We start from the raw sequence: 18,463 nt of genomic DNA, 5'->3' as shown, positions 1-18,463 counted from the left end.
AAACAGGGTCAAATGAACATTGGGCTATTCGTGCCACCTAGGCATCTCATTGCTTGCCTGAGGACCAAGACCTGCTTCCTCCTCCTCCCTTTCTTCATGCCTTAACCCTTTTCTCTCTCCTCTCCCTCCTCCTCCCACAGGAGGAAACCTTGAGCAGCCTGTTCAGCTAGAAAATCGCTGGTTGAGACTCACTTTCTGGACTGGGCTTTATAAACAAAATCTGCTCTTGGGAAAGAATGAGGAAACCAGGGTACCTAAGTTAGCTCAGCTCATAGAGTTAAAATGATCAACCTTAGGTGAATATGCTTGCTTTTTTACTTTGAGGGTTCTGGCTTTCTTTTATTTATGTCAAGGACTTTAACCAGGTTTTGTTGTTTTTTGTTTTTTTGGCCACAGGATTTTAGTTCCCCGACCAGGGATCGAACCCGTGCCCCTTACAGTGGAAGCACAGAGTCTTTTTTTTTTTTTTTTAATTTTATTTATTTATTTATGGCTGCATTGGGTCTTTGTTGCTGTGCGTGGGCTTTCTCTAGTTGTGGCGAGCAGAAGCTACTCTTCGTTGCAGTGCGTGGGCTTCTCATTGTGGTGGATTCTCTTGTTGTGGTGCACAGGCTCAGTAGTTGTGGCGCACGGGCTTAGTTGCTCCGCAGCATGTGGAATCTTCCCGGACCAGGGCTCGAACCCATATCCCCTGCATTGGCAGGCGGATTCTTAACCACTGCGCCACCAGGGAAGTCCAAAGCGCAGTCTTAACCACTGGACCGCCAGGGAATAGCCAAGTTTTCTTGTTGTAGCAGCCTACATTTGTCAAATACTATTTTATTCACTGTTCTATTATCCTAAGCACTTTACATATAGGAATTGATTTAATCTTCAGAACATCATGGGGTAGATAATGGATGAGGAAACTGAGGCAGATTGGTAACTTGCTCAAGGACACAGTGAAACTAAGATTCAGACCTAAGCAGTTTTTCTCCAACGCCCACTCTTTAACAACCACACAGCTTATAATTATTCTCATGTACAATAGTTAATATTTACTCTTGAGTTACAGAAAGATTGAAAGCGGGGTCAAGAGATGATGGAGAGAGCAGAGCTGGGACAGTTCTCGGTATACCTCAAGGCTGTGGTTGCTTTTCAACATACTATATCTTTCTCATCAGTCAGGGACCAACCTACCTTTTCTTTTCTAGTGCTGAGGAATGTAAACAAGTTTGCTGGGCCTTGCGAGACTTCACCAGGTTGTTTCGATAGCTCATACTCCTGCACTGTGCCTGGCACCCAGGTGAGTGGTATATAGTTCCCAGCTTTTCCCCTGGCTGTTGGGAGTACTTGGGGATAGGCGTGGGTTTTTAATGCCCATCATGGGACTAGAACTATAGCTAGAGTCAGGGAAGGACTTAACAGTTTAACGCTGCTGCACAGCTGAAAAATGCACAGGCCTGATTTTCTTGGGTCAAGGCAGCCAAATAATTGTCAGCTTCTTTTGGATGCCAGTTTTACCCCCATAAGAAAGTTATTGTTGCAGAATATCTCAAAAAGAAAATTCCTCCCCTCTTCTCTTTACAGATACTTCTAGCATGGTAAGTATGTGTGGTAACAAATGAATATTTTTCAACCTGGCAACTTTGGTGAAAACAGTGCTGACCTAAAGTAGAACGTGATACATGGCACTGCCTTCCTAAAACTGATCTTTCAGATTTGATAAATAAAGATGCTTGTTCTTATCATTTTTTACAGTTTTAACGCTGAAATGCTAGGTTTTTGACCAAGGCAGGAGGTAAAGGAAAAGAGCTAGCCTCTGTGTCTAGCCCCTGGTCATCAGTTTTCTCCTTTTGCTTCTGATTCTGAAGTAAAGCAAGCTTAGCTGAGGAAGGAAAGGACTGGGTGGTGGGGTCCGGGTTCTAGTTTCTTGACTGAAAGAAGAAAGGCATCTCTCCTGTAAGCCCACCCTTTGATGTCTTAAGCAGAATTTATTCTCCCTGGAGGCAATTCTCGATGAATGTGCAGCCCTCTCACTGGTGGTTTTGTGATTAAATGAATTTGCGGGTGAAGATGCTGTTGAGCAATGCCTCACCATACCAGAAATTATTTCTAAACTTTGGTTCTTTGATGAGTAGTGATATCATTTGGGATCCTCAGGTTTTGCAGTGTCTGTAATAGTAGAGTCTAAATCAGTGGCTCTTAAACCTTTTCTTAGTAGGCAAAGCCTTCTTTCAAAATAAAATCTTGCATGAAACCCCAATACTTAAAAAGACTTAAATGGAGGTTTTCTGGTTGGCTTTGGAGTGGGCAGCCTGGACCTGCTGGCTTACTCTTTACCCCACATGTTATCACTGAGGACACTCAGAATTGGAAAAGCACCACAGATGGTATTTCATTAAAACAGTAGCTCCTTTAAAATCACAAGTGAAAAAATCCAACCTCTTTTTTTTTTTTTTTTTTTTTAAACTGAGTTCTTACAGCAGAGGCCAGAATGAGGTCCCTGAGCAAGTATAGAAACTTCTGTCTTGAGGTTGACTTTCTGAAGTATTTGCTGTCTCCTGGACCACAGTTACTGACTATCTTCTCTCTTTTGTCAGGAATGTCTTTTTTAATTAGAAGACAGGAAGAAAACAAAAACCAGACTGTGTCCCACAATCAGAAACCTCCATTGTGGCAGAGGGGCCTTCACCGCCACCAGGGCCTCCCGTCAGACAGGGAGAGACTCCAGCCTTCCAAGGCCATCCTGAGGAGTTCCTGTTTGGGGGTGTGAGGGAAAATCAGCGCGGTTTAAAAAAGATGGCTATGGCCTGTGCAGCGTGGTGGGAGGTGAGCTGGTTTCCTGGTGAACTTGTTTCTAAAAGGAAAAATAATTTTAAAGAAATAAAAAAGAAAAAAAAAAAAGGAAAACTAAACTGAAATCAGAACTGAAACATTCTCCTGGTAGCAAATGACACGCACACATACGTACACGTACCTACACACACACGCACACACACATGCTAACATGCATGTGTGTACACAGAAAAATAAAAGTACAGAACTTTCTGTGAAACAAAAATGTTTACTTAGGGAAGGTTGGGAATTCAAATGAATTAAATAACTGCAATTGGAAGGAAAGGGTCAGGGTCATCTCTTATGGTTTTCTGCTGTTTTGTCCTTTCCTTCTCTCCCACCCTCTCTTCTTTCCCTTTCCCCCTCCCCCTCCTCTTTTAGTAGAAATTTTTCCTACTGTCCCAACTGGTTTCTTCTCACCTTTAGAATTCTTCAGACAAGGAGAAATAAGCAAGGAGCCTGTTCTGTTTTATATCATGGTCATATCAATGATACTAGGACCTGCCAGGGCCAAAATTCATGTATATCCCCATCCTGACCCTATTCAGTCTCTTAAGTCCACTTCCCACCTACATTGGGTTGTTGTCATCTTTGGAGAGAAGAGCTAAAATTAGGGTGAGTGGGATATAAATATATATTCTAAGTTGTAGTTTTTTTAAGATTTTTTTTCTTTTTTTTAATTAATTTTTCACCCATAGACATGAGAGAGGAAAACAGAGGGTGGGAGAATGGCAAAAAGTGTTTACAGGGCTAACTGTATTTTACTAAAAAATGCAGAAATTATTTGACTTCATGGGGAGTGAGGCAGAATAGGGAGGCCCAAAGCAAGTCCTAATATTTTAAAGGAGTTGCAGCCCTGCACAGGCATTAGATATTAGGGCACTGTTCTGTCTGGTGGTGTAGCCATCACAAGAACAAATCAACAGCAACCAAAAAAAAAAACAATAAATTTTAAAAATTTAATCAGTGTTTGTTTTTACTTCATTTCACTGCCTCATAGATCTGAAATGGTACAGCTAAACCTCCTAAGTGAATAGTCTTAGTTGTTCTCTAATGGGCATCTGGGTACAGAGTTTGAAATTCAGGGCCCTGCCATTACTGCCCCAGACCCTTCATATTTCAGGGGAGTGGCTCTTTCTGCATCTTTTATTCTTCTGGTTTACCCTAAAAGTCCTCCTGCTACATTCTGTCCTTTCATATGGCCTCAGTGGGAAGGAGGATGGGTCACTTGGCATATTAAACAAAATGTAGCATATTCTTTTTACAGTGGGCACCCAAGTAGATTGTTTCCTAACCTACTGAGTACTTATTTGATCTTAAAAAAAACAACCCCGTAATGAAGTATCATTGACATGCAATAAGCTGTACATGTTTAAGGTTTACATGTTTAAGGTATACAGTTGATAAGCTTTGACATAGGATACACCTGTGTGTGTATGTATGTATGTAAAAAAATATTATTTTTTAAATTAATTTTATTTATTTATTTTTGGCTGTGTTGGGTAATAGCCTTCCCTGGTGGTGCAGTGGTTAAGAATCCGCCTGCCAATACAGGGGACACGGGTTCGAGCCCTGGTCCAGGAAGATCCCACGTGCCGCGGAGCAAGTAAGCCCGTGTGCCACAACTACTGAGCCTGCGCTATAGAGCCCGCGAGCCACAACTACTGAGCCCATGTGCCACAAGTACTGAAGCCCACACGCCTAGAGCCCATGCTCCACAACAAGAGAAAAGATAGTGAACACACCCTTTACTCCCAAAAGTTTCTTCGTGCCTCTTCCCATCCTTTCCCATGCCCAAGTAGCCACTGATCTGCTTTCCATCACTGTGAATTAGTTTGCATTTTCTTGAGTTTTATATAAATGAGATCACACAGTATATTATAGTAATTGGGCTTTGAGCTAATAACCTTGACCACAGAGTTGCATCTAGTATTTGGAATCCATGAAACAAACCTCCCTGCATAACATCAGTGGTACTCAGAGTTTGATTCTCTAAAAAGGCAATATTGGAAGGGGAGAAAAAAACTTGAATATGGAACGGTGTTTGGAGTAAGATTATCAAATTCTGGGGATCAGCACGTTGCCCTCACCATCCTGCTCATTTTCTGGTTAGACAGTAAAACTTTGAAGCCTAGTCCAACCCTAGGTCCTTGCAATGACCAGTTGACTTTTCTCTGTTTAAGGATTTTGGCTTTTATCACCAAAAGCTGTGTCTGGGACTGGAAAACATGTGGAAGGGTTAATGTAACTCTCCCCAGCCACTAAAAAGTAGCCTTTGGAATACATATCCTAGTGTATGTCAAGAACATCCTCTCCACAGCTATAGCTTTGAAACCCAGAACTCTTATTAATGGTTCTCACTGCTTACTCTTCAGTGTTAACAGATTGATTCAGACTAATTCTTACAAATAGTCTTGTTAATTTTGGGCATAGCAAGGATACCCACCTAAATTTCAATTTAAAAGGAACTGTTTGGGATCAGGTACCCTAATGTAGATATTGTGTTCCTGCTTGACATTGTCTAGTGGAAGTAGAGTGAGTCTTGCACCTGAACTTACCTAAGTCAGAAAGTTCCCATGGATCTGTTCCCTTATTTCCGTGATTGACTTAGCCAAGAAATTTTAGTCACGATTATGTGAAACACAGATCACCCGATGGGGCTATTCCCAGCAAGATTGTACTAAACTAAAGTAACTTGTAATTTTTATGTACCTGTTCTATAAAGATCAATAACTGAGAATGTAAGATAAATAAGACAGGAACTTTTAAATGGCATCAAGACCTCATGAATGCAAAGTATGTGTCCATATTGTGTAGCCTGGGTACTAAATCGTTTTACAGGGATGAAAGCCAAAATCCAGAAAAGTTAAACATTCAAGATTATGCAACAAGGTATGCCTGATTTTTGTGAGATGTATTACTAGCAAATGAGAAAGTTGCCTGTGAGAACATTCCTCTGACAAAAATGGGGAAAAGCTGTCAATATTTCTCTCGTACTCGACAAAGACTGAAAAGTTCTTTAGGTCAGTGAAAAGCTGAATAAGGGGAAGGAGTCTTGAATTAAAAGGGAATATTTTGTTGGGTACAAGGATGAACTTGGTGGGGATGAGGGGCCTGCAGGAAGGATGTAAGGTAAACTACAGGGTGCTAGATGGGTGTATTCATCCCCAGGGCCATGAGCGTCAGTACTCTGTGGATTCCAACTTAAACACTAGCAGAGGCCACTGCCAACTGGAACTTAGCGTAGCTAGGGAGCAGTGCATAGCAACACGTTGTCCTGCCTTTAAGCTCTGGAACTTACAGTGTCTGTTATTTTGGGTGGGGAGGGGTAGTGTTCATCCACCACTGGCTACAACACACAGATCTACAAGAAATAATGGCCAGGTATGCTGTTTTTTGTTTCTGCTTTCATTGTTTTATTTTTAAGAAATCAAAATATAAGTAGAAGCCCAAGGAAGATTTTCAGCAGCAACTGAGCTTCCTGCAGTGTTGCAGAAGTCAGTCAGATGTTCCTGCCAAGCTTTGTAATTCATCAACTCGATATGACTGGTGAGAATGACACTTAACCTCAGTGTCTTCCTTACAAAAACCGTGAGAAACACATCAGATAAATCCCAAATGAGGGACATTCTAAAATGTACCCTCAAAGCCATCTAAGTCATCAAAAACAAGGGAAGTCTGAGAAACTGTCAGACCAGTGGTGGCTAGGGAGACATAATGACTAAATGTAATGTGATCATTTGGATGGGATGCTAGAGCAGAAAAAGAGTATGCGATAAAAACTAATGAAATCTGAATAAAGAATGGAATTTAGTTAATAATGATGTATTCATTTTGTTTCATTAGTTGTGACGAATGTTCCATAGTAATGTAAGGTATAATGTAAGATGTTAACAACTGGGGAAACTGGCTGTGGGTTATATAGGCACTCTGTTAGCAACTTTCCTGTAAATCTGAGACTATTCTGAATTTATTTTTTTAAAAAATCACTAAAATCTGCACAGGGCACTTAACCATATAAAGATGCTAAGCCTTGTTCATAATGAGAAATGGTAGAGATACTATTTCTCACCTATCAGGTTGGCCAAAATCCAAAAAGTTGACACTATAATCTGTTGAGACAGTGGGGAAACAGCCACGCTCAGAGATTTATCAGAATTTTTCCAATATCTAGCAAAGTTAGACACATATTTATCCTTTGGCCCAGAAATCCCATTTCTGTGGAGCCATCCTAAAGATATACAGGCAAAAATATGAACATACATAAATACGCACAAGCCTATCCACTACAGCGTTATGTAAAATAACTAAAAATCGGAAACAATTCCAATACCCACAAGTCAAAGGTAGTCGAAACAAAAACGTGTATCCAATTAAGCCTCTAGAATCCAGGGTCCAGATCAAAGTACCAATTTACAGGAAACACAGGAGACAAAATATGTTAACAGGTGCAGTCTGGAGCATCTAGGCAAAAACAAAATGCAGAACAAAAAATGCAATTTCTTCCACAATTAAATGGCAAGGGAATAAAATTTCTCTAGTTGTCTTAAATTTTTAAATGCTAGATATTTGATAAAAATTAGGTGCGATATTGTAGTTTTCTAGGATGTGCTTGTCTTTTAGAGATATATACTGTTTATACCTGAAATATGTCTAGGATTTGCTTCAAAATAATCTCAGGGTGGGGGTGTGGTTGGGAGTTTAGATGAGAAAGACTATGAATTGATTATTGTTGGAGCTACTACATGGGAATTTCATACCATTCTCCCTACTTTCACAAATGCTTAAAACATTCCGTAATAAAAAGATAAGAGCAGAATTGTTTAGGTCAGAAAATTAACATCTATGAGCCAGATTCAAACAGTGAGCTACCAATTTGTATGCATTGTCCTAATGTGTTTAATAGCATATGAATATACATGAGGGTAACAGATTGTAATGGTCCCTAGTTGAAATCCAGCCCTTCCTTTTTCACCATTTCTTACAGGAATTGATTTGCACAGGATTTTAGACTCTGCACACATTTAAAAGTCCACGCCCTTGCTTCAGCCAGCTTCCTCCTGGAAAGCAAAGCCAGCCAGCTGAGTGCTTATGAAGGCCCCACTGACTCATCAGCCTGGAAGGCAAGCCCTCCCTGTGTCAGCGGCCCCAGAGCAGGAGGGCAGGTGCTGGGGGAAAGAGGGCCAGCTGGTATGAGACATACGGTCTAGTAGAATAGCATGGGAGCAACCGGTACTGGAAAATAATAGCTGAGTCTGTTTTTTAATATTTATTAATCCAAAAATAGGTAAAATTCCACTTTCTACCCCAGGTTCTTAGACTCTGAAGGGAGGTAGCTGCCAGCCTTAAGTATCTGGTGTAATACCTAAGTGCTCATCTCTGTCTCTGGAGGAAGAAAGATGAGGAAGTGGGGCTCAAGCTAGGGAACCCCAATATCCGGTCCATGCCCTGCAGAGGACCTGCCAGGGAGACCTGACCCACAGCACTTGGCTCTTTTTGCCAGAAGAAATGGGGGCAACCACAAGTATGGGTCACTCTGGGGCAACTCCCTCTGTACAACTAGGCCCCCTCCCTCCTCACTGGTGCCGATGGCTCAGTTCCCCCAGTTCCCCCACAGCCAGCCCAGGAGAGGCATATCCAGGAAGACAGAGTCCTCAAAGCAAAACTGGCTTCCAGTTTCCGTCAGCTTCTAAGGAGAACCTGGAACTCGGGCCTCTTTTCCCTCTTCTTCGTGACCCAGATCCACTTCCAGAGGACCCAGAGGTAGGACCCTGCCGCCCACCAGGTGCCCACTGAGGCCATCGCACCTCCGCATCGGTCTGCACAGCCACCCTGGAAGCCTGGGCCAGTCACTGTCTGCAGCTGCATTACTGCATGCCGACTGGGTGCATGGGCCAGGACCCCTGGCCAGCACTGAGGCCTGCCACAGGAGGGGCTTGGGCCACAGGCTGCAGCTGCTGCTGGGACTGCCAGATGTGATGGAGCTCCTTGAACTGTTCTACCATGCGGTCTTTGAGATCTGGGTTTGAGATCTGTAGCCGGATGCTATCAGCCGACCAAGAAAGCTCCCCTGAGAACATCTCCAGCAGCAGCCGAGCTGCTACAGGCACCACCTGGGGGGCAAAGAGGAGAAAGGACAGGGAGAACCTTGGCAGGGCTGTCCAATCCAGTTGTGCATGAGCGCGTCCTCCAGGGGTCAGGTGGTGGGCTGCATCCACCAGGAAGACAGGGCACCAACTTCTACTTCATAGAGAGTCTGCTTATGTGTGGGCAGCACTGATCCTTGATTAACTCTGACCACTGAGTTCACACCACCCAGAGGGCCCTGTGCCTCCACCCTGGGGCAAGGGCCTAGCCCCAGGGTTCCCCAGTATTCAAACCAAAGCAGAGTTGGGGTGGGGGGTGGGGGTACACCTGCACAGTGATGAGCTTCTTCTCTCGGGGTTTGCAATCAGGCCACTCCTCCCCGAAGCAGAAGAAGATCTCAAACGGCGGTGGGGTGTTGGTCTGGCCCTTCTGGAACAGGATGAGCTCTGCATTGAGATTGAGACCCTTAATCAGAGGCTGGCACCATGCCCCTGGATGAAAGGAGACCAAGAGGAACATGACATGGGGCCCTCACCATTGAGAAAATGCTCCAGGCTGAAGAGCTTGGTCTTGACCTCCCGCTGGATGGGGTTGGGGTGTGAACCATGGCCTGAGGCGCAGGGCCCACTCCAGAACACCTTGCACTGGCACAGGCGGATGGCATACAGATCCTGGCCTTGTAGCTGGAGGATGAGCCCGCGGTCCAGGACATCCAGCAGCTGGTTGGTATAAAAGCGCTGCTTGTCGCTGGGGATGTCCTCGGGGCTGGGGAAGCGCACTTGTTCTAGGCTCACAGGGCCAAAGAGCTCCACCTGCTCCTGGGTGGCCTCCAGCTGGCTGTAGAAGAGCCGGCAGCCATGGGGGTTGCTGATGGTGAGGGCCCGGGGTGGCCTCCCCCGGTACTGGAACTTGATCTCCAGGTCGGTCACTGTAGGGCAGAGGGGCAGCCCCGCCCCGCCCGTGAGCCCCACGCCTCCCCATTCCGCAGCCCACTGACTTTCTCTGCCCTCTCTGCCCCATGGCCAGGCCATCTTCAGCTCTCCCACTTCCTTCCTCCACCCAAGCAGGGACTGGCGTGGGCGTTTTTGTTCTCGTCATCAGTCATCCTCCATGTTCCCAGCGCTGCTTCTCCCGGCCCCGCCCCGCCCCGCCCCGCCCCGCCCCGCCCCGGGGTCCTTACGAGGCAGCATGTGAGGGCTGATCAGCAGGTCGGGCAGGAGTTGTTCGCCTGTGGGGGGCAGGCTGGCAGCCAGGGTCCCAGGCTGCGGGCTCGGCAGGACCTCAGAAAGCAGCCCCCCAAAGTCAGCAGGGTTGCCAGGGGCAGGGCCCAGGACGCTGCGTTCTGCAGCAGGGGGACCCAGCACCACAGGTGGCTGGAGAGTGGGTGGCCACTTGACATCCTCTTTGGATAAAGAATAGGGTGCCATGGGGGGACCGGGCTGCACTGCTTCTATGGAAGGTGGCGGCGGACAAAGCTTCAATGCCACTTCCAGGAGCTGCCTCCCAGGCCCACCTACTCCCAGCCCTGGGCTGCCCCCCAGCCTCCCTTCAGCCCCCTCCCAGGTACCCATGGTACCTGCAGCTCCTCCTTATACTAAACCCCCAACCACACCGCCTCCCAGCCCCACCTGTGAGGCTCAGGCTTGGTAACATCCTCTGGAGCTGAAAGGAAGACACAGGCAAAGGAGGAGGGAGGAGGTCAGAGAGAGAGAAGGGAGGACAGGTTATTAAATTGATCTGATGCTAAAGAATGAGACCCACAAGGCAATTCCCTGGTCTTCCGCTTAGGCGAGGCCAGACCCTGCCTCCAGGCCCAGCTCGGCCATCCCAGGCACGTCAGTAGGCTCTCAGCGCCCCAGTTTCCGCCTTCTGCAGGTAGTAATACCTACTAAGCCCCAACTGCTGAGGGCAAGACCATGTGTGAGCATGCTTTATACCAACAAAGTCCCAGGGAGGTTCAAGGTGGTGACTTTGTTCCTGTCTCCAGAATCCCGAGAGAAGAAACTCAGAGAAGAGCTGCAGAAACAGCAGCAGGGCTCCAGAGGAATGGAACTGCTCCATCCTATAGCAGAGTGGGGGCAGCAGAGACGCCCTAGCAAGGCCACCGCATCAGCGCGGGCAGACGCTGTGAAGAGCGGCCCCCGAGCTCACCGCTTCCTCTTCCTCCTCCTCCTCCTCTCCTGTACCGAGAGTGTAATCCTCACTGGGCTGTGACTCTGCAGAATGAGGGAGAGAAAAGAAGGAGTTCAGTGGGGGAGGAGGAGGAAGGCCACCAGGGCTCCATGTGGCAGCTCCTGCTGTGGCTTCTCCCCCTGCCCAGAGCTGCCCAAACAGAGTGAGTGAAGGGCCGCACAGCCACCAGCAATCACTAGGGATGCCCCTGACCCCATGGCACTCTGCTCCCTGGGCCACCCGACCTACATTCACTGGAGCCAAGAGCCAAGAACCAGGATGGGTTGAGGAAGACAAACCTGGGGGCCTCGTCCATGCCAAGCCATTCCTGGCCTCACAAATGATCCACCCCTGGGAGCCCTGGATGTTATGACCTAGCAGCATGCCCCCAACCACTGCTCGTTGGAGGGGCCCCTGGCCCTTCCTGCCTAGCCTCCCAGGTGTCCCACACAGGGCCAGACAGGATACCTGCAGGAGTGGGGCCATTGGAGCAGACCTCATAGATCTTGTAGGGCTGAGGCGGCATGTCCCGGGGCCCATCATAGATGAGGCGAAAGTCACGGCTCTTGTTAAGGGCACAGCGCAGGTTGGCCTTCCACTTGGCCGGATCGGCCTCATCCACCCCCTCGGTGTACTTTCCTGTCTCCTTGGCCCAGGCCTAGGTCAGGAAGACAAGACAGGCGACCACAGAGAACCTCACCCCTCACAAAAGCCCCTCCTGGCCAGTGGGAGTCGCTGCTGTGCGGTGAAATCTTCAGCGACACACTGGTGGAGCCCAAGTGTCCGTTTGCAAGGTGGGAGATAGGATGCCAGTCCCTTGGGGCTCCAACAAGCTAAAGGAAATCTAGGTGCTTTGAAGGGCATTGTACTCACTGGTCCTAAGGTGGCAAATAGGTACAATATCTGAGGAGGATGGGGTAACATGGTGGATAAGAGCATGGGATCTGGAGCAGAACTGAATCCGGAATCTGCCACCGCCCGCTGTTTGCCAGGGCGGGTTACTTTGCCTCTCTTTGCTTTGATCTCCCCAACACAGTGCCTACCTCGCAGTGTGGCAGTGAAGACTCAGGGCTAGTGCACAGAAACTCTCTGAACTGTGTCTGCACTTGGGATGGACTCCGTACACTTCAGCTGTTGGTATTATTACAATTATCATAATTATTATAATTTTTTGGCCTCGCTGCACGGCTTGCGGGATCTCAGTTCCCTGACCAGGGATTGAACCCGGGCGGTGGCAGTGAAAGTGCCAAATCCTAACCACTATAGACCACCAGGGAACTCCTGGTATTATTATTTTGGAGGGCAATTTGGTTGATATCAAGATTACAAATGTTTCTGCCCTTTAACCCAGCAATCTGGCTTCTGGGAATTTATCCTACGGATGCAGAAGCATCCGCACAAAAGTTTGCACATACAAGGTTATTCACTGCAGCTCTGTTTACAAAAGAAAAAGACCCCAAATAATCTAAATGTCCATTAATGGGAGCTGGTTAAATTATGGCCAACCCATAGAATGGAATACTGGGCAGCAAGAAAAAAAAAACAGGGAAGTTTTGATATACTAACATGTTGTAATCTTCAAGAAATGAGGTACAGAAGGGTATGTAAACATCTACCATTTTTGTCAAAAGTTGGGGAAAGCATAGGTATACATTTGCTTGTATATGCACAAAAATCTCTCAGGAAGGATAAACAAGAAACTGATAATACTAATTGCCCCAAAGGAGGGGGTTGGGTGCCTGGGGGACAGTCTCCCATAAGGGAGACTTTTTGCTGTTAACCATTTTGCACTTCTTAAATGTTGAATTGTATGACCATGTTACCTATTCAAAAATATTTCAGAAATGGATTTGAAAGGAACCTTGAAAAGGTAAATACCAAGTGCAAAGACTAAGAAATACGTAGCCAAAGCTTTAAAACGAAGCATTCCCTTTGACCCAGAAATGTTTAATGAGGAACTAACCCCAAAGAAAATCATTTAAGATGTGCCATGGGTAAGAGTTTAGAGGGCATCCATGGCAATGTGGTCTTCAACACAAGAGACCCTGAAAGCCACCTGAGGTGTCCAAAAACTGGGACTGGGTGACTAAAGTGTGCTAACCCCTCCAATGGAACATTCAGTGGTCACTAAAGGTGCTGTGGCATTTGTTGGAGAGGAAAGCTAGTCCTGATGTTGGGTGAAAAATACAGGTTATAAAATAGAATCTATGGTTTGATTCCATGTTTGCACTTCATATACACACACATGCAGAAAACTGGAAATGTAAGCAAAAAATATTCACAGTAGTTACCTCCTAGTATTAAGAATCTTAAGGGGGAATTCTGTGGTGTTCTTTTAGCATATGTGTACACCAAACGTGCACCCTGGACAGGCACTCACGTGTGATGAAAATGACACAAGAACAAGGAGGAAGAGAAAGAGTTACAGGAAGGTCTCCTGGGGGGTCCCTCAGTCCTCACCTTGCTCTGGGGATCAGGTTAGAAAGATGTGCACTGTGATGATGCCTGCGGCCCCTTAGCCCAGGCCTGGGGTCACCTGCAGCAAGGCAGCTAGGAGAGTGGCCAGTCTGAGATGTAGAGGGAGTTCTTTTCTAGGGACGGGGGCCTCAGAGGTCCAGGCGGTACACCTGTCCAGGGCTTACCTTGAAGATGGTGTTATCTCCATCCTGGCTGGGGCCGTGCCGCGTGGCATGGCGCCAGGGGATGTAGAAGCATTTCTTTTCCCCATTGACCCACTGAAGCCCCGGGTACCGGCAGCTATTCACCTGGGCCACCAGCCAGGGCTTCAGCCGTACGCGGCGGGGCGGAGGAAGGGCAGCGGGGGCAGGCTGGTTCATGGCAAAGGCGTCTGCCGGAGAGAGCAGAGGGGGAGCACATCAGCACGTCAGCTGGCTGTTCCCTGCAGCAGGGGGGCGTGTGGGCGCTCGTGAGGGGGGCGCAGAGGCACGGGCCGGGCCGTTGGGGCTTTGCCTTCCTCCAGCACGGGCGGCTGGAGTCACTGCCGTCCATCCAGGTGCTCAAGTCAGTTCTCCTCTCCAGCCATCAGCTTTCCTGTCACAGGGTCCCTGCCTGTGGGCTTTGTGTTTGGGGGGAAGGAAGGAGTGGGTGTACAGCTCTAGTGGATGCTGTGGGTGCCCCACCAGGACGCCCCGTGCCAGGCAGGGCATCAATTGCCCTGCTGCTATGAGGCCGGCACAGCACAGAGCCACCCTCGCTGCCTCGCTCCCGGGCCGGGCCCACCCCTCCACTCTGGGGGGACAGCCCACAGCCAGTGGGTGACTGACACACGGGGACAGAAGGCTGGTCCCCTGGCTTCAGGTGGAGCAAATGTGTGCTCCAGGCTCCTCAAGGACTCGGACTGAAGCCAGTCTGCAGCTGAGGTCACATCCTTGCTTAGCTTTCTTCCTGCCCCACCCCTGCTCCCTCCCTCTCCTCCAGAGAACCCCTCACCCAACCACCTTCTAGGAAACCCGGCTAAGACAAGGGTAGAACCTGTGAGCCAGGATCAGAGACAGAAAGGACCAAGCCATCATAGACCCCCGTCCTGAGGTCCTGAGACTCAGAGGGGACTCTGTCGCTGGTCAAGGAAGGAACAAAGGGCCGAGCCACGATGAGAAATCAGGCTGCCTCCTGCCCGGGGCTCTAGTTGCTGAGCACATGTGACTTAGGTGGGTGTGCAAGCGTGTGTGTAAGAGGGCACACACTGCCCCGGCACCATGCTCCTCTCCCACTTCCTTGGTACCACTGTCCCTCGCAGAAGATGCTGCACAAGTAACGGAGAGGGAGTGGTAGCGATGAGGGTGGGGTGGGCCAGGGTCTTTTCCAGAGGCCGTTCTTCCTGGAACGAGGGCGCCCACACTTGCCCCCGGCACTCACATGCCCCTCTCCAGAGTGCCACGGGCGGCCCTGAACTCTTCTCCGTTGACATGAGTGGTTTGGGGCTCTTGCTCAGCCTTGCACTGCCTCTTCCCCATCTCGTTCAGCTTCCAGGTGGGGGGGCAAAACCTCTCCGAGGGCAGGAGTGCCTCCTGCTCTTCTTCCTCACCGCTCGCCCCCCTCCCGGACACCCGGCCACTCAGTGGACCAAAATAGGACTTAGGAAATACCAACCGGATGTCGGAAGCATCTGTCCTCCAGCTGTTTATTCCCCCCACCGCCGCCCCACAACCAGCCCTGCTCTCCCCAGGATCCTCCTCTGACTCAAGGGTGAGACCAGACCCAAGAGGAAGGCTGCAGGGGCTGTGATGCAGGTGAGGGTCTCAGGGAGGCAGGCCTGTCAGGGAAGGAATGACTGAAGGAAATGGGATATCTGGGTAGGTGAAGTGAACACTCAGTGGGGTGGGAATGAGAGGTACCACCATGTGACAAAGACTAGGGCTGAAGTCAACACCCGGACGGCCTCACCTGAGACAGACTAGACCCAGGTTGAAGAACTTTCTAACAGCTAAAGCCACCCAACCACAGGCAGGACTGCTGCTGGGAGCAACGGCTTCTGGGAGTACACAAGCCCTGGCAGCCTTCCTGGCCTGCACTGGGACACACACACACACACACACACACACACACACACCATCCTCCCAGGCCTGCTTTGGAAGTTCCCCTGAAATTCCCTGCCCCAGTACCTTGTTGGGTTGTGGCAGCTAAGTGCCACCTCCACGTCACTAAGGAGTCTCATCTGCAGGCCTCTCCTGAGCAGTGCCCAGCGCTGGGCCAGGACAAGGAAGGTAGGAGAGCGTCCAGCCCTGCCCCCAGGCTTCAGAAGATGGGTGGCTCGGTTCCCTTTTCTGCACTAGCCTCCACCCAGCCCCAAGGGAAATGAAAGTGGCCAGACCGGACAACTCGGAAACCTGACTCACTGTGAGCTGGGGGAGGGAAGGGGTGTGGAGAGAATCACATTTGGGTCCCCCAGACCAAACTCTCAATCTCTCACCTTGTAGCCCATCCCCCAACCCCCAAGCCCGCTGGCAGTCATTGTACATTGTGTGGTTCACAGCACTGGAGAGCCTCACCCAATATGTATTTGTAGCATCCCCACCCTCCCAAAGGCCTGGGTCCTAGAATAGAAGGGTGGCAGTCACCAGTAGCAGGCCATTCTGGCTAAGAGAAGGTGGACAGAGGAAAGCTCTGTTGACACAGAGGACAAGGCAAGCTTTCCTGATGACCCACACACATGGTCAGCCCGCAGCTGTGCCAAAGGTGGTGGTGCAGCTGGGAGGCCAGAAACGTCGAGTCCTCTGCCCAGGGCAAGGAGGAAATCAGGGCGAGGAACACTACCTGGCCTGGGCCAACACTGCTTTTCAACACAAAGGTCTTGAAATTATAACACTGACCTCTTGACAGTAAGGTGCAACCCCTTCAAGCAGTACAGGGAGGGCCTATGGAGAGAGCCTCCCATGACAAGCCTGACCAGGGCCAAGAGAGGGTCTGTCCAGCATACCACAGAAGGGTCTTCAGCCACAGGGGGTTTGCCTGCCTCCAGGTACACCAGGACCAGGCTCAGCATCAACTCCCCAAGGTGGCTTCCTCCCACCGGGAGACAGGCTTGGATCTGATTCAGACTATCCCAATGCCAGGAGTTCCGAATTTCGGTGCCTTTGTGCTCCATCCCTACTTTCCCTCCACTTAGAAGCAGCCGCCCAGACTCCCAGGGTGTCCCAGAAGCTATAGCACAGCCCTGAGAAATTCCATCCTACACCCCCTACCTGCTGCTGGGAGGAGGACTTGATTTCCCATCAGAGGGCAGGCTAGTCAGGGGGTCTGCCCTGATCCTTGACAGCTGAGCCGGTCTGCAGCCCTCAGACCTAGCCTTGTGGATTTGAGCACCGGAGGAGCGGAAAGGCGGAAGTGCATGCATCAGCTTCCATGGGAACATTAAAGGAGGTGTGGCCTACAGATGACCCGAGGAAGCCCCCAGAGGTGAAGGGGCAGCCCAGGAGCTCCTCCTGAGGGGGCGAGGCCCCACATCTCCTGAAGTCCCAGGAGCCAGCCACCAGAGGAGCCTGGAACATTGTGGGCACCAGGGACCCCCTAGGGGAGGAAGCTCCGCAGCCCCCAATAGTGGGCAGATCAGAAAGCCCTTGCACCTCCCGAGTTTATCTGATTCAGACGTCTCCCCACAAACTCCACACCAAGCTCCTGGAGAAGGCAAGGGGTTCCCTGCCCCGGCAAGACCTTAAGCCCCGCCCTCTCATGGTGAGTTGACCACACCCTGAGAATAGCTGAGGTTCTGGGGCAGCTGATGCGGCGAAAGAAGCCTCTCTCGGCTTCATTTGAGGGGCACGGTGGGGTAAGGCCAAGGCGCAGGGGGAAAACCCCAAGATGGGGCCTTTAGGTAAAAAAAGGGTGGTTTCCCATGGCTTCTCTTGACTTGCTGGAAGCCCCAGCGCCCTAGCGCGACAGCTCTGCTCTGGCCCAGCTGCCCCTCCCGAGGGGCTCTAGCTTCCTGCATCGGCCCCGCCCTCGTCCTTACTGGTCCTGGTCACTCGTCCCAGCTCTGGGCGCTCGTGGAACCCAGGCCCTGCCCTGCCCTCTGGACCGCCCCCGCAGGTGCTCCCCGGGTGGCTTGCCCGCGCCTCCTGGGCCAGCCCACGGAACCACCACCCCCCTACCCCGCCCCGGGCGCTGGCTTAGGGGTCTGCCTCTCGGACCGCTTCTCCGGCTGGTGGCGCCCCCGCCCTCGTCCCCGCTCTGATGTGCCCAGGGTGGCGGCGTGGGCGGGAAAGTCCCCCTCGCCCCTGATCCCGAGTGCCGGATCCGGCGGCTCTGGGGTCGCGGAGACAACCCCAGCGCAGGTGTTCACCATCTCCTGTCCTGCATCACGGTCAGGCTGGTCTCACTTTCCCTCCACTTTTAGACTCTTAATTGTTTCGTTTCTAAGTTCGGGGGAACTAGTCTAAGAAGCATCGCGCCCGTGGTTCCTCTCTGTTAGAGGAGGGTCAGCGCCGTCTTTTCTCTGCCACGAGTCGAAGGACGGCCGGCGCCTCTGCCTGACACCATCTTACTACACACTCTCTGCCCGAATTCTTGCCATTGGCCTTAAGATCCAGGGAGGATGAACATTTTTAAACCTCATTCTCTTACTCGAAAGGATGAGAGGTGCCAGGGGAAGAGGGATTGGAGTGCACAGAAAGGGGGAATCGGGGCTTGCCCCTCCCACGGCCCAGGCCGGGCGCCCGGGCGCTGCCCATCCTTGGCGGTGGCGAGACTAAGGGAGAGAAGCAGCAGAGCTGGCGCCCCTGGCAGCAGTGCCTACTCCGCCGCCCGCGCCTCCGGGCTCCCCGGGCGCCTTCGGGACGAAGGCTGCTGGTGCGGGGCACCCCACGCTAATCAGGACGTAGGAGGCATCTCGGAGGCCGCCAGAACGGCGGGGCGCGCCCTGCCTTACGCG

General features: G+C 50.3%; 2 protein-coding genes across 8 annotated transcripts in view; one reads left to right on the top strand and one right to left on the bottom strand.

The window, feature by feature from the left end:
* The window catches only part of TNPO3 (transportin 3), an 82,448-nt gene extending 78,663 nt beyond the window's left edge, over positions 1 to 3,785 (top strand). The window contains exons 22-23 of one of the 2 annotated variants that reach the window (XM_007469700.1): positions 1,194 to 1,285; positions 2,583 to 3,785. In XM_007469700.1, coding sequence (XP_007469762.1) covers positions 1,194 to 1,254 — 61 coding nt within the window. In that variant the 3' untranslated portion in view covers positions 1,255 to 1,285; positions 2,583 to 3,785. Of the gene's footprint in view, positions 1 to 1,193; positions 1,286 to 2,582 lie in introns of those variants that run through there. The other variant, XM_007469701.1, reaches the window with a different exon arrangement.
* A 4,738-nt stretch (positions 3,786 to 8,523) lies between these two features.
* The window catches only part of IRF5 (interferon regulatory factor 5), a 10,303-nt gene continuing 363 nt past the window's right edge, over positions 8,524 to 18,463 (bottom strand). Inside the window, exons 2-9 of one of the 6 annotated variants that reach the window (XM_007469694.1) lie at positions 13,719 to 13,924; positions 11,545 to 11,734; positions 11,056 to 11,120; positions 10,533 to 10,566; positions 10,085 to 10,354; positions 9,440 to 9,832; positions 9,232 to 9,350; positions 8,524 to 8,930 (exon numbers count right to left, since the gene is read on the bottom strand). In XM_007469694.1, the coding sequence (XP_007469756.1) occupies positions 8,685 to 8,930; positions 9,232 to 9,350; positions 9,440 to 9,832; positions 10,085 to 10,354; positions 10,533 to 10,566; positions 11,056 to 11,120; positions 11,545 to 11,734; positions 13,719 to 13,913 (1,512 nt within the window). In that variant the 5' untranslated portion in view covers positions 13,914 to 13,924 and the 3' untranslated portion in view covers positions 8,524 to 8,684. Of the gene's footprint in view, positions 8,931 to 9,231; positions 9,351 to 9,439; positions 9,833 to 10,084; positions 10,355 to 10,532; positions 10,567 to 11,055; positions 11,121 to 11,544; positions 11,735 to 13,718; positions 13,925 to 18,463 lie in introns of those variants that run through there. The other 5 variants (XM_007469696.1, XM_007469695.1, XM_007469697.1 and 2 more) reach the window with 5 other exon arrangements.

This window comes from Lipotes vexillifer, unplaced genomic scaffold, assembly GCF_000442215.2.
Source record: "Lipotes vexillifer unplaced genomic scaffold, Lipotes_vexillifer_v1.1 scaffold1329, whole genome shotgun sequence".
NCBI classification, from domain to species: domain Eukaryota; kingdom Metazoa; phylum Chordata; class Mammalia; order Artiodactyla; family Lipotidae; genus Lipotes; species Lipotes vexillifer.
This window is presented reverse-complemented; position numbering and strand designations above follow the sequence as displayed.